The sequence below is a fragment of the Zonotrichia leucophrys genome, chromosome 1A (assembly GCF_028769735.1).
Source record: "Zonotrichia leucophrys gambelii isolate GWCS_2022_RI chromosome 1A, RI_Zleu_2.0, whole genome shotgun sequence".
NCBI classification, from domain to species: Eukaryota; Metazoa; Chordata; class Aves; order Passeriformes; family Passerellidae; genus Zonotrichia; species Zonotrichia leucophrys.
Window position 1 is genome coordinate 57,360,527 of NC_088170.1, and position 14,270 is coordinate 57,374,796.

At 39.4% G+C, this 14,270-nt stretch overlaps 1 protein-coding gene across 6 annotated transcripts in view; it reads right to left on the reverse strand.

Annotated features, from left to right (window-relative positions):
* The window catches only part of KIF21A (kinesin family member 21A), an 87,654-nt gene that overhangs the window by 55,026 nt on the left and 18,358 nt on the right, over positions 1-14,270 (reverse strand). For all 6 annotated transcript variants that reach the window (XM_064702812.1, XM_064702810.1, XM_064702811.1 and 3 more), the window contains exons 2-3: positions 2,369-2,591; positions 893-1,075 (exon numbers count right to left, since the gene is read on the reverse strand). In XM_064702812.1, coding sequence (XP_064558882.1) covers positions 893-1,075; positions 2,369-2,591 — 406 coding nt within the window. The remainder of the gene's footprint in view (positions 1-892; positions 1,076-2,368; positions 2,592-14,270) is intronic.

The following is a 14,270-nucleotide window of genomic DNA, read 5'->3' on the forward strand; positions in this document are numbered from 1 at the left end:
CCAAGATAAAGTTGTACATACTGAAGTAAGCAAAACAAATTTACACCTGCTCTTCCTGAAATTGATTCTGCCTCTCTGTGTGCCTAAAGTATCAGATTTTGCAGGTTGGTAGTAAATGTAAATACATTACACCCAAATCAATCCGTTTAAAGAGCAGTTCCACAGCCAGGAGGCACAGCATAAACCCTACAAGGCATAAAGCTGCAGCTCAGAAAGATCACAGATGTTATGGCCCCTTACCAGTACCTGTGTCTACAAGAAAGCACAAGGGGAGCAGTTCTGCCACAGTACTGATCAGGGTTTTTGTGGGTTTTTTTTCCTCTGGATCTAAGAAAGAAGGGAACCATGACACTGAAGCCCAATCCTAAACCAGTGGGAATTGCAAAAAGAAGTATTTTCATGCTAGGTTTCTTCTTTGGTGAAAGAAAGTCTTCTGAACAGATTTTGAAAGCTAAAGAAATCTACAGCAAAGTGACAAAAGCAGGCAAAGCATGGTCACTACTCGAAGCCACAAAACACAATTAGAGGGGCTTTTATAATTTCTTGTTTTAAAGTTTTGTCAAGAATTACCTACAGGACCTACAATCAGAAAGGGATAAATGATGACAAACAAATATTTCTACTTCAAAATAGTACTATGAAGGGAAGTAGTAAAATAATTGGAGTAAGATAAAAAAAGACTTTTCCATAAATTGAAGAGCTGAAGCAAATCCTATCAATTTTCCTTTTGAAATCTTGTATATTAATTCAAAACGCCCTGGGAGAAAAGAAAATTTAAAAGAAGCAACAAGAAAAAATATTTAATTGGTTTTCTTAAAAAAAAACCCAAAACCAAAACAAACTACCAAAAAATCCACATAAAGTTACACCCACAAATGTGGATCATATTTACCTCTAAGAACTGTGCATTCACTTTAAAATCTGGAGGTGGAAGTCCTTGCTTAATAGCACCTTGCTTTTTTTCTTCAATACATCTGAAAAGGTGCTTAACAGCACGTGATATAATGCCTTGCTCCTCTTCTGTTATGTTCACATCAAATCCAGTGCCCATGGTGTAGGTTTTGCCAGCACCTGTCTATTTTGAAAAAGGAATAGAAGGAGTAGTCACTAGAACATGTTAATAGTACCAAATCATCACAGAAATAGTTTGTGCACATTAATGTTCACATCAACCTGCCATCTTTACAGTACTAACACACACAACAAGAGGTCACTTTGAAATATGGATAAATAGCAGAATTTGGACAAACTCAACTGTTTATCCAGAGATCACATACAAGAAGGCAGAGAGCAGTTCAATCTTTCATAACCCTTCCCCTAGAAACTCTCCCTACCCAGTTCACATTAGCCTTGAGCTGTCTTCTCTACCTAGGTCAAAAGATGAGTTAATGTTTCCAACCAAGGCTGTTAATTGAAACATGTATTTTGAAGGTAAAAGCAGCATTTGCAATTCTTTACTGAGGTAGATCAAATGACTCCCTTAATTAAGATGTCTGAATATCTCGGGTATTATATTCCCATTGTTCTCACTTTATTCTAAAGAATACAAGCTCTGTCTTCACTAGGAAGATAATTTAATTAAATGTGAAGTCCAATAGAAGTCAAGGTAGTGTAGTGTTTTCACTTAATTAGTGGGTCAAGTCTAAGACAAAGATAGGATCACACAGCTGAACATAATCTGCTAAACTGGATCTGCAAACTGCTTTGTTTGACTAGGAATAGACTTCACCTGGCTAACTTGAGATGCAACACCTAACAGGTGAAATTCAGCATCCCAGACCATATTTTATGCAGTCAACTTGTAAAGGAATATTTGGAAGACAGTAACACACTGTCTACATTGTGCTCAGCTTTGAGTATGCCCAGTGTGCTAAGAGGGTGTGTTCTTGATGAAAAGTTCTCTGACTTTGGAATCTGATCTCTACAATTTGCCCACAAGCACACAATGTGGCCTGAAGTTCTTCAGGATCTATTTTTAAAAAGCTCCTATTCCCAAAAGTCTCTAAAAATGCAGTGGGTTGAAAAGTTGCTCAGAGAAGAATCTCAGTACAACCTATCTCTATAGTGCAAGTGAGTAGGTCAATAATTTGTATTGCTGCATTGAGGTGAATTTGGGAATTATATGGACTGATACTATTTTCAGTATTACAATTAAATTCAGATCTGTGACCTATATATATTCTCTGTTTCAAATGCCAGTCTTAGCAGAATTTATATAAACTCAACACTCTCCTAGTGGGTAACTCATTGAAAATAAACCCAAGATGCTAAAACCAGATTAATGCATTTAGAAATCTAAGAAAAAAATCAGTTTCAAAAAACTCTTTATTTCAAAATAAATGGTATAAAATAAAATTGTGAAGCTTACCTGGCCATAAGCAAAGACAGTGGCATTATAGCCTTCAAAGCAACCTTCAATCAGCTTTTCTATGCACTGTACATAGATCTCTTCTTGCTGTGAGTCAATGTTAAAGACATAATCAAAAGTGAAGGCCTTATCTTTTCCCAAGAACACTTGAGGTTCACCAGGTGTGACAGATGTACAGATATGGCATCCTTCAATCTTCTCTTTGGCTAACTGTGGTCTAATTCTGTTTTGGAAGAGATAAAAAGAACTATCAGAAATTCTCATCATCAAAAATAGAGAAGTATACAATATAAATAAGGGATCTGAGAATTACTTAAGGACTGAGAAGGGTGAATTTTTCTTCAGAAACCAGAAACATTTTGGTTGTCTGAGCCATAACACTGGCTGTATCAGAACCCCAGACATTAAACTGCTCATGCAAATGACACCATCTTTTCTGAAGGTTCACCTACGTCAAGTTGATGACCTGCCTAAAACTCCAAATGTTTCGGTATGTTTATTATGCATTACTGAAGAGTCACTTTTCTATGTTGGTTCAGACTTGGAAATCTTTTTTTACAAGGAAGCTAAATGTGGGGAAAAAATACAGGGTAGTTTAAATAGCAATTTGGGAGCAAGGACCCACCAACACCCAGCTCAGCTGGTTAGAGCCTGGTGCTAGTGATGCCAAGACTGTGGGTTCAGTTCCTGTATGGGCTTTCCACTCAAGAGTTGGACTTGAAGATCCTTATGGGTCCCTATTAACTCAGAATACTCCGTGGTATTATCTTAAATGAAAGCCTCCTTGCTGCAAGAACAATGGCAGCAAGGAAAAGGCTAGATTGCTTCTTTCCTTTTGTCAGAAAAGGAACTTATGCAGCCAGAACAGTTCTCTGAAATGCTTGGTTTCAGTGAAGTATACCTTCAGACAACAGGAAAAGAACAATATTTAACAAGTTCTAAAGGTAAGAGTGTCTCATTCCTCATCATTCCCCTCTAAGGCAAATTTCAGCTTTTATTTCAGTTTGGTCAGTTTCTTATTTTACAAAATACCTTGTAGAATATAGCTTGAACTTCTTATATTCTATCATTTTATTGATTCCTCCTGCATTCTTAACACTCTTGTAGCCTCATCAAGATTGAATTCATGTACTGGCCTCACAACTAATAATCACTGCAGAAGCTTGTGATTCCATGGGTTTAATGATTAACTATCAAGAAGAAAATCTCTGGCTCACTTAACACACTGTTCTTAGCTGTAAGTAACTAATAATTTGCTTACAAAGCTACCTTTTTAAAAAGATATTTCCAAGTTCCCAAAGCAGTACAAAAATAAAACCAACCCAAACCGAACCCAAACACACAAAGCCCACACCAAAACATGTGCAGTGTGCAGCTTAAAAGATGTGACAAAGAAGGATAATAGGAATGATAAAAAGATGCAGTACAGCTACATACAAACAGAAACATGGAATATTTTATACAGATCCTGCAATTATATAAAGTTTCGGTGTGGCTATTTTCAGTTACACAGTCTCAAAGATCTGCAGGCACAGAGTACACTAAAAGGCACATATTCATCTCATATTCATGTTTTAAGGGACATTAGTGCTCTGTTTAGAGTAGCTGTGCTGCCTTGAAGCAAATTCCCCAACATTTTCAGGTATCACATGTTGGTTTGGATCGCAGAGCAGTTTCGGTGTGCACAATTTACACCCCCTTCAAAAGAAACAAAGCCAAAATGCTTGACTCCAAACACACAAAACTTGTTCCAAATTCTAATGGGAGCATAAGGGCCCAAAGCTACCTGCTGATTCACTGGGACTGTGCCAACACCTGCTGATACAGAGAGAGCTTGCCTCCAACAAACGCATGGACTGCTGCAGACTAATTATGTACATGTTAGATAAAGTTAGAAATTACCCTGCTTGAAAAAAAGGTACAAAAAAAATCTCACAAAGCATGATGTATCTACTCTTTATTGCAGATTCTGAATTTTTTATTGAGGGATGTGCACTGCTCTCAAGAGTATTTTTCACATTTTTCATTTTGAGGGTTTCATTATATCCCACATGTGACACTGGAGATTAACCTTAATTGATCTGCAAGGTTTGCTCACATTAATTCCTGTATAGAAACTTCATTAATGATCAGGAGGTACCACCCTTGTCAGCTTACCCTCTTGTGTAAAGTGAAAATTAAGTAAACCTTTGAAAAATATCATTAAAGAAAAGATTATATGATGTGCAAAACAGGCATAAATATTCTACAACTAGTATTTGCATTTAAGGACACCAAGTATATAATATAGGTCAAATTTTCTCTCTAACAACATCATAAGGAGTTTTTTTTTCTTTAAATGAAATAAGAATGCTAAAAGTAATACAGGATTTACATAGCTCCTTCAATAACAACCAACTTGATCCACTTGTACCTGTGTTGACTGAACACAAAATCTGATAAATATGTACAGAAGCTTGTAATACATTTACTTCCTTCTAAATTAAGGAAATTTTGGTAATAAAATAGCTTTTATTTCTAAGTAGAGTAAGTCTTCAAAGAAAAATTAATCATATGCCTTTTCTAAAAGCATTCTACACAACTGGAAGGTCAAGCAAATAAAACACTGCAGCTTGCTGTCTAAAACAATAGTTTGAAAATGCCTACTCAGTAGGTTATCCTGCTGCCTTCTTCTGCTGCTGTGAAGTCAGTCAGAGGGCAAGCTCCTTTTTCAGACTAAGCACTCTTATTCTTTCACTAATCCAGTGCACCAGCACAGAGGCCATTAATTGCCCTTACAAGAATGAACTCTGAGGGCTTGTAAAGGTCCAGAGGCATCTCTCATTGCCTTCCAGAGCAAAACAGCCTGGGAACATCTCTTCTAGAAATCTAGATGGGAAACACATTTTCAACATCAAGCAAGCTTTAGTGCATCCCAAAAGCACAACTTGTCCCCAGTTCCAAAAAGGCTTTTAGCAACAACTTGCAGAATGAAGTCAACGAGTTTTTTTAAGAAGTTTTTTCTTCATATGTTTTTATTCTACGCTTGAAAGAAAATTAATTTTCTACACTGGCAAACTGATGCAATTATGACAGGTGCCGAATAAATTTCTTCTTTCTACTACTAAGTAAAGGCTGACTGACCACGAAAAGGAACAGCATGCCTAAAATATCAATGATTTGCATGATAGTTATTCCAGTGATGACAGGACTGCAACGAGAGCAGTTTCGATGTCGCCCAGCAGAGACTTCCCATGAGAATCCTCCCGGCCAGGGCCAGTCCTGCCTGCAGCCAGGCAGCTCCTCCCAGCACTGCTGCTCAACAGCAAGCTGCACACACCAGCCCAGCACAACCAGCCCACAGCTGAGGGGCACCTCTGGCACTGCTGGCAGCTTCTCACCAGCTCAGCCACTTCCCCTGCTTGTAACACAACACTCAGAGATCCAGCAGTGATGATGGTGTCCTTCCTCCCTAACTTACACTAAATCTAAAGGCAGTGCTGGGGGAAAAGCAGCATTTCACCAGCACTTAGGCAACACAAAGGAAAAACAAAGCAAGACTCGCCACAGCAGGGAAGCTTCACACCAAAGACAGACTCCCTTCTCATTCTGAGACTGGTCCCACTCTGCTATGGAGCTGAGAGGTAACAGAGACAGATCATGAGTGCATCAGGTTTGAATGACAACTTCTCCCAAGAGAGATGTGCAGACAAGAGACCTTCATTACCCAACCTGAGGTCTCCTCAAGGGATACTTCATGCTCTGAAATCTATACAGCTCTCTTGCTAAATTTGTGTCCTAGGTTACAATATAAAGATGTATTCTATGCCCATCCTCAAGAGCTGCTGAAAACAGGAGGGGCACTGGTTTTTTCCTTACCTCCTGTTAATGGGCCCATGAAAGCCTTTTCCACATGACTCAGGGATAACTCCCTCCAGGAGCCATTTCTGTTTAAAGGACCCACTGCATGACTCATAGAATGATATCAGCCCATTGTGAGATGCTCCACCCAGGAGAGAGGAGCTAAGCATCCCCACCTGGATATAATCTGGGATTTGGGACACAATAAGCAGTCTTTCCACTGGATTCCCAGAGGAATGACTGCCTTTACCCACAGGTTTCTGGAAAGAGGTTTCTAGGACAAGAGCTACCAGATGGTTTCTACAGGAGCACCACTTCAACAATACCATTTCATCTGGACTTCTGCCACAACCTTAACTAGCAGGGTGTTAGGCTGTTTTCTGACTCTGTCAGTGGTTTTTCTTTTGTATTATTGCATGTATTTGGGGTTTTTCCCTTTTCCTAATAAATTGTATTTCTGACTTGGAGTGTCTCACTGGTTTTGCTTTCAAACCAGAACAGTTTGCCATGAAGTTAATGTGTAAAGTCCTCAATGAGTAAGCAAGAGATTCCTCCCTTTCACCCTGATTTCTGGCCACTTACAAACAATGTGAGTGCATCATCCAAACTTCAAGACTCTCTCAAGTCTTACTATTTGCACTGAATGTGTGGTCCAGCAAACAGAAGTCCTCATACAAGTCAGATTCAGTTCCAGCACTGCCCATAGGAACATCTCCTCCTTCTCCATCCCACACATGAATAGGGAAAGTGATTTTTTTCCTTTCTGCTTACAGTCAAACATTTTCCACTCTCACATCTTAATGTGGTCACTTCAGTCAGCAAAGCCGGCAGCGCCCACACTTTAAAAATGTGAAAGAGTTCATTCTGGTCACCTCTCCTTGCCCAGCCTGTGGTCTGGCAGTCTGCCACTGAGATTTTTCTCCAGGACCAATTTGACTTCACCCATTTTTTCTTCTACATGGTCCTACCCTACTTGTTTTTCAGGCTACTCTCTTAATTGCAGACAATCGGGTGTTTTCTACCTATTTCCAATCACATCTCCTTAGATGTGGCAACTTCCCAAACAACATTTTGCTTTCCATCCTTCCCTCTGCTCCTCTCCAAAGCATGAACACACCCAGTTCTTGTTTACGTGTACTTTGCAGCACCTCCAGGCCACACACATGAAACTTAATCCCCTAAATCTCTCCTGCCTCAGCACATGGGACAAGTTGTCAAATTAGGGAGTGCTAAACCAGCCAGCGGTTGCACAGTAATGCACTGTATTGTACTGGAGCTAATCCCTCAGCAGAGCAGGGGCACAATGTCTCTGCTGAAAGTATTGTCAGCTGGAACAGGCTCAGATAATACAGTTCAGGGACTACAGCCATCATCAGACCAATACCCTGTGTTATGCAAGACATCAGACTTTACAGAATTGATTCCTGTTTAAACTAGATAATATCATAATATCTCTTTGGAAAGCATCCTAAATTTACTTCTAGGGATGAAAAATTGTCCCAGTGATCGAAATATAAATACATATTATTTACATAAATAACAACATGCATATATAAAGATGTATATATATATACATACACACACATCCCTTTTCACTACTAAACACTTCTACCTCTGTGCCTGTTTACTTAAAAACCTCTCCATTATTTACTTTTACCCAAGCAATCTCTAATCATCTATGATCACATCACCCCTTAATCTTATTTCATATACTAAACAAGACCAGAGATTTTTTCAATTTGCACTTCCATGAGAAGAACTGTAAGCTCTAACAAAGGGTAATAATCAAAGCGTTTACCATACGCCTTCTCAGCACCTCTAACAGCAGTAAGCACATAAGAACTTCTATGACTGATCTAAAAAGGGCAAAGAATCAAATTATTCTTGTTTTACAGAGAGCAAAGCAGAAAAAAATAATCATAGGTTAATCTTTCAAACTGCAATGACTATCCAGAAGCTTTGTGTTGAAAAGAAAAGATTATTCTGAAGCCCCATGTAAAGCTCTTTTTCATTAAAAAGGCTCTGTGGGGCAAGGGCTGTTTTCACCTTGCTCAGAAAAGCATAAATTCAAGCCACGTGCTAGGCTGAGCAGGAAACAAGTTAACCTGTAAACCCAAGGCTCTCCAATACTTCTCTTACTACACTAAGCCTATTAAATTTTACACAATTAAGTCTCACATGTGGGTATATGAAACATTAAATCTAGAAACAGCTAATGAAATACTTAGTGAAGCATAGCAGGCAATATGAACTGGGAAACAGACAAAAACTGCTCAAAACCAGAAGAAAACAGCTTCCAATTCTTACTCCAGCACCAGAATTCCCTTACCTTACTACTCCCTTAAATTTACACTCATCAAATCACTCCCATTAAATTCCCTTCAGAGCAAGCAGGGAGTAAAGAAAGCTAAGCACGTTCCATCTCAAAGATACCCAATACTTAGGCTTGCATAAACTTTTCAGTATTTTTGCTTGCACACACTGGAATCTTGCTCTGTGACTAGCATCACTTTCAAATGAGACCACAACTATAATGTTTGAATGCACTCATCTCAACTGCACCTCTCAATGAGCTTTATAGAGACAAAAAGATCTAGCATATGAGAAACTCCAGGTTCATCTCCTGTTAACACAGCAAAAAGGGTGCAGGAACAAATCTTTAGCCTTGTACCAGCAACTGTCACCTACAGAGAGTTTCTGAATAGTGACATCAGAAATGGCCTAACTCCACATTAATGGTATCAATCACTGGTATTACATGTACTGCTATCAAGATGGAAAAATGGACATGCAATTACAGATTACAGTGACCACACGAGACACAGCTCAGCAGCTGACACACCCAGCACATGGCCAAGTCCTTCCCCCTGCCATGGGTCAGCTCCCTGCCCCGGAAGCTGCTTCCCCTGTGCCAGGGGCGCAGGCACAGGGCAGCCACCAGCCAGGGCAAGCAGCCCTGCCTCGCTGGGACTGCAGCTCCATCGCTCCTACCCAGCACTGGGCACTGCTCCCATCGCTGCTCCTCTAAAGCTGCCAGGGCCCAGACTGAGCCCAGGGCTGCCAGCAGGTGCGTGCCCAGAGCCCAGGTGTTCTCAGCCTACACTTACACCTCCTGGCAAGCACAAGGGAGGCAGATGTTCTGCACATGCACTAACACTTACCTACTTGATGAACCTGAAAACTTCCTGGTGTCTAAAGGCAACTGTACAATTGACAATACCAGAAATAAAATCTCCTGAAACAGCTTAGGATATTTTAAAAAATTGCAGAAAGGACAGTGACAAAAACTTAAGTAGGATCTACATGGTCCAGATTTTACGCCAAAGTCCTATTAAGATACTGATAAAAATGTATTAGTATCCCTTCAATATGTGTAGCAATTGAATATGACCATTAAGCCTTAAGTTAAAATCACCCAGCCACTAAATTACCAAATGGGCTCTGAGGTATAACATTTTCAACAGCTAATGTAATGCAAGCAAAAAAAAAATTCTACTGAAAACATCTGCAGAAAATATTTTGTTCCAGTGCTGCAAACTGTCACTTCCAGTTTGCATTTAATGAGAAAGCAACACATGGAAAACCAGAACAAAATTAAATTGAGGAAATATACCACTGCCATAATTAGATTTGTCCAGTTCTCCCATACGCCTAAACTCTACCTCTTTAATAATTTTGTTTTATTTTTACACACAAATTTAATTTCATGAAACAATTACCCTTTACAGTAGCCTGGTCTGGTCAGCTCCCATAGCCACTAGCTGTTCATGCTGGCGATGACATTGGCAGTGCCAGGCTGAGGCAGTTCCACAGGCTGCTGCTTGCCTTGGTTCCTCAACCAAGCACAACAGCTGTAGCTCCAGGCAGCCACCATGGCCAGGACACAGCTTAGCACTGTGATTTCAGATTAACTCTTGTGCAATTCTGTAACAGCCTAGCAGGCTGTGCCACACAGATGGCATCCCCAGACTGGCAGGCACAGCCCTGCACTTCTGCTAGGAAAAGAAAATGCAGAGGGGAAACACCCAGGCTTGTTCTCACATAATTCCTACTGCTCTGCAGGTGTCCTTCCTCACACCACCCCCACAGGAGGGCCAGCAGATCCTCCAGAAGATCTCCAGCATCTTTCTTGATAACATGAATGCAAGTATTCAAACAAACTTTGTTTGTGTGGTTTTATGGTGAACTAATTTACTCTCTAGTGAGCAAAGAAATCCACAATGTTTGAGAAAAATTTGGCTTTTAAGAGAGAGAGAAGGGGAACTGTATTGCAGGGTTTGCACTGGCCTGGGTTATTTCTAGCCCAAGACAAGATCATCTCTGATGGAAAAGCTGCACTACCATAAGCTTCCACGTGCCTGCCAAGCACAGGAGTGGCACACCTCCAGATCCAAGTGCAGTTTCAGTAAAGCCAAACAGAAGTGCCTTTTCCAAAGGCAAACAGGTTTTTTTTAAATTGTTCTGTTGTGCTACTTGCCTTGGTTTTCTTAACACCTATTGTTATATGTGTCACCTGTCTCAAAAAGGTAGAAGAAAAATAACACAATATCTTAGATAAAACGAGAGCTAAGCAAATGCAGCAATGTATAACTTATGACCTAAGACTTGAAGTATGTGTGGTTTATGAGCAAGAAATCAAAGAAGGAGTTAGACCTTGCTAAAAGTAAAACTCCAAATTAATTTCATACCATACAGGAATGCAGGCACACCTGTATCATGCAATGAAGTGACAGAATAGAGACCTGGGTCACAGCAATCAGGAGTCAAACATGCTTTGGTGCTGAAAGGGTCAAACGCACTCTGGTGCTGAAAGGGACCACAATCACCTGATCTCCAAGTAGCTGATTAGCCCCAAGCAACTGCCTTTCCCCATCAGGGAGCATGAACAAGTCATTCCTGAAGCAAAACTAAGTATTTCTTCTGCAGAAGGAAACACAGCACTCAGCTGCACTACAGTGTGACTGGCATTAGCTCAAGCTCTGGTCACTGTGCTGTATGGAACATGTGAACATACACAGAAATAAACAGGTCACTCACTAGCCACCTCTCCTTTAAGGACTAATTCTGAAACTATCATCCCTGACAATCTTCATCACCTTTAAATAAGAGGAAAAAAAGGAATTTCAGAAGGTGCTAGGTCATTTCAGTTTTTATTTGAGAGGTAACTTTCAGTCTTAGAAAGCCCTGTGTATACTTCCAGCTTTTTGTCTGCTTACACTGCACTTGTGGACATCACCCACAGCTGGCAGAACAGCAGGGATATCCCAAACACTTGGTTCAGACATGAACAACAGGTTTCCCCAGGTGGTCTGGGAACCTAACATTTCCAAAAGGCCAATCAGGAATCAAAGAAATGTCTTCTGAACCAGCAAAAGAAATACACAATCAAGGGAAATTGTAACTAAAACATTTACTCAGGGAAGCAGAACCATCTGTGGCTATGGATTTGGATGGCTGCTCCTTATCACTAAAACTGTAGTTTACCAGAGGGTTCAACCAGTCTGCAATTTGATGGCTGTGCTCCACACATATTTATATACCAAGTGCAATATCCATAAAGCAAATTAAGGACAGTACTGCCTTTAAATTGCATATTAAATCTGTCTCTCTTACAATGACTGCACTTGATTCTTGGAAATTAAAGGTTTCTATTAAAAAATATATTTTAGCTTTTATGACTATAAATCTCATGCATAGAAGTATGAAACACCATCTTCATTTCACTGGTGATGTTTCACATCAATCACTAGCACTTACAAAAATGAAGACTAGTATAGATTACTATTCTGAAAAATTTATGGCAATAGTACCTGATGATTACAACATTTAAAGAACACAGAGGTCACAAATTCAAGAGAAAAGGGAAAATAAAGGTCTTTTGGTGTGTGCCCAGATCAGTGTCTACAACTAGATGGATACAGGAGGCCAAGTAAGCCAGCAATCATATCCTTCTGAGGGTAAGGATTCATGAAGAAAGCAACTCTACATACCAAAGCAAGAGAATGACATCCTGTATTTCTTTTGCAAATTATGGAGGTTTTTTCCCTCCAAAATATAGCTTTAGCATGAAACTCAGCAGCCTCCTCATTCCTGCTCTGGGGCTCCCAGCTGTGAGGAGTGGCTGAGTCACTGCCTGGGTAAAGCTCACCAGAGCCTGGTACTAATTATGTAACAAGGGCAGCAGCAGGAAAAGGAATACACTTCCTGTAGCAACTTTCTGCAGCATGACTGAATGCTTAACAGAGCTTACATGTGCTAAACAAATACCACTCTAAGTAAATTCAGATGAAAAAAATTTAAAAAAACCCCAAAAGTTTAAGGAAGTCTTTTTGAAGAGTGCATAGCCCAGCAGCCTAGTATCCCTGAGCCAGGATAACAAGTGCTGCCAGGATCTCAGAGACACTTTGCTTCCAGAAATGTCAGTGTCACAATTCAGCTGAAAAGTAATGTACTGTCAAAAGTAATGTACTGAATTTAGGGTACCCAACCACCCAAACCACTGTAGTCACTGCTGCCTTACCAAGCTACACAGTAACATTTATTTAGGTCCAACAGGAAAAGGGGGAAGAATTAAAAACAAAACAAAACCCTAAACAAAGCCAAAAAATCCAACAACAAACATTCACAATATGATCAAACAACACTAAACCACAAAAACCACTAAACCACTGTCTTGAGTACATCCAAACCTAAATTCAGTCACATTTACAGCTCAGAGATTTGAGATAATTTGGATACTTCTTGTATGCCAGCAACCAATCAGCCCAAAATATACAAATACACTAAACCTGTAAAAAGAACATCGGTCAACAAAAATGTGGTTGGTGTCAACTCTTTTTAGAAAGCACACTCGTAACTAATGTTTAACTACCAGAGTCAAACTTTACTAAAAGCAGAGTTTTGTGAGACAGCTGGTTTTAAAAACATTGCCAGCGGCATCGTGACATCAGCAAATGACCCAAAAATATCCACATAAAGGGACAGAAATGACAGTGGATTCCTGGTTCAAAAGTTGAAAATTCCATCTTGCAGAGCAGTAACATTATTTCTGCACACCCTCACATACAAAAAGATTTATCTGCAAAGTCAAATAAATAACTTAAAAATACAATTATTTAATGCAATTAAGTGAAATATTTTAAGAATAAGAACATGCATTTGGGAACTTCCACACATTACAACTAATCCTTGATTTCTTAAAAGCATTGATAAGTACCACAAATATATTCAGAAATAAGCAAGGGGAAAAAAAAGTGTTTATTCACAATAGAAAAATAATTTTTTTGAATAGAGCAAAGAACTGATGTAATGCAAGGCTATCCAGATGACCAAAAAATTGTCAGTCATGCCAACACTAGCCTTCATTCAATTTTGTGCTCTTCAGTTAAATGTATGTTTGTTCTAGAAGTTCACTACTTCTTCCAAGCAGCCTAGTTTTTAAAAATAGGTACTCTGTTATTTTTAAACCAAGTTATAAAGGTTGCTCTGTCTGCAGCAAAGAACTCGTAATTGCCTCCCTTACCCAGATTTCCCTTTCCCTTTTAAAAATCCACACATATTCACTTATGCTCCCAGCTCTTACAGCTATAGCACACAAATCACTACATGTTCATGGCAAGGTTACTGTAGCTCTGGAAATTGTTTCCATTCTTTCCCTCCATACAGAAACACTGCCTTCCCAGTTGTATATTCTCAAGTTCAGGGCAGTTGGTTAGTTTACACTTCTGAGCCACAAGTCCAGTAATTACATTTCACCAACTCAAAATAAACATAGAGTTACCAACATACCTATAGGTAAAGCTACAACCCACTTCATAAGTAATTACAGTTAAATAATAAAACAAAAGAACAGGAGGGTCAGGTCAGTTTAAAAAAAAAATTACCAGTTGTCATTAATCATTACTGAAATGACTGCTTAGCCAACACTACTAAAATAACCAGAGACTTCACAATGAGACAAGACAGCTAAAAACAGTATTTCAATAATCTGTGCTGAATAGTGCCTTCACTCTTAACTTTCAAAGCAACATTCCTGGAACAAAAACCACTGTATGACTTTTCT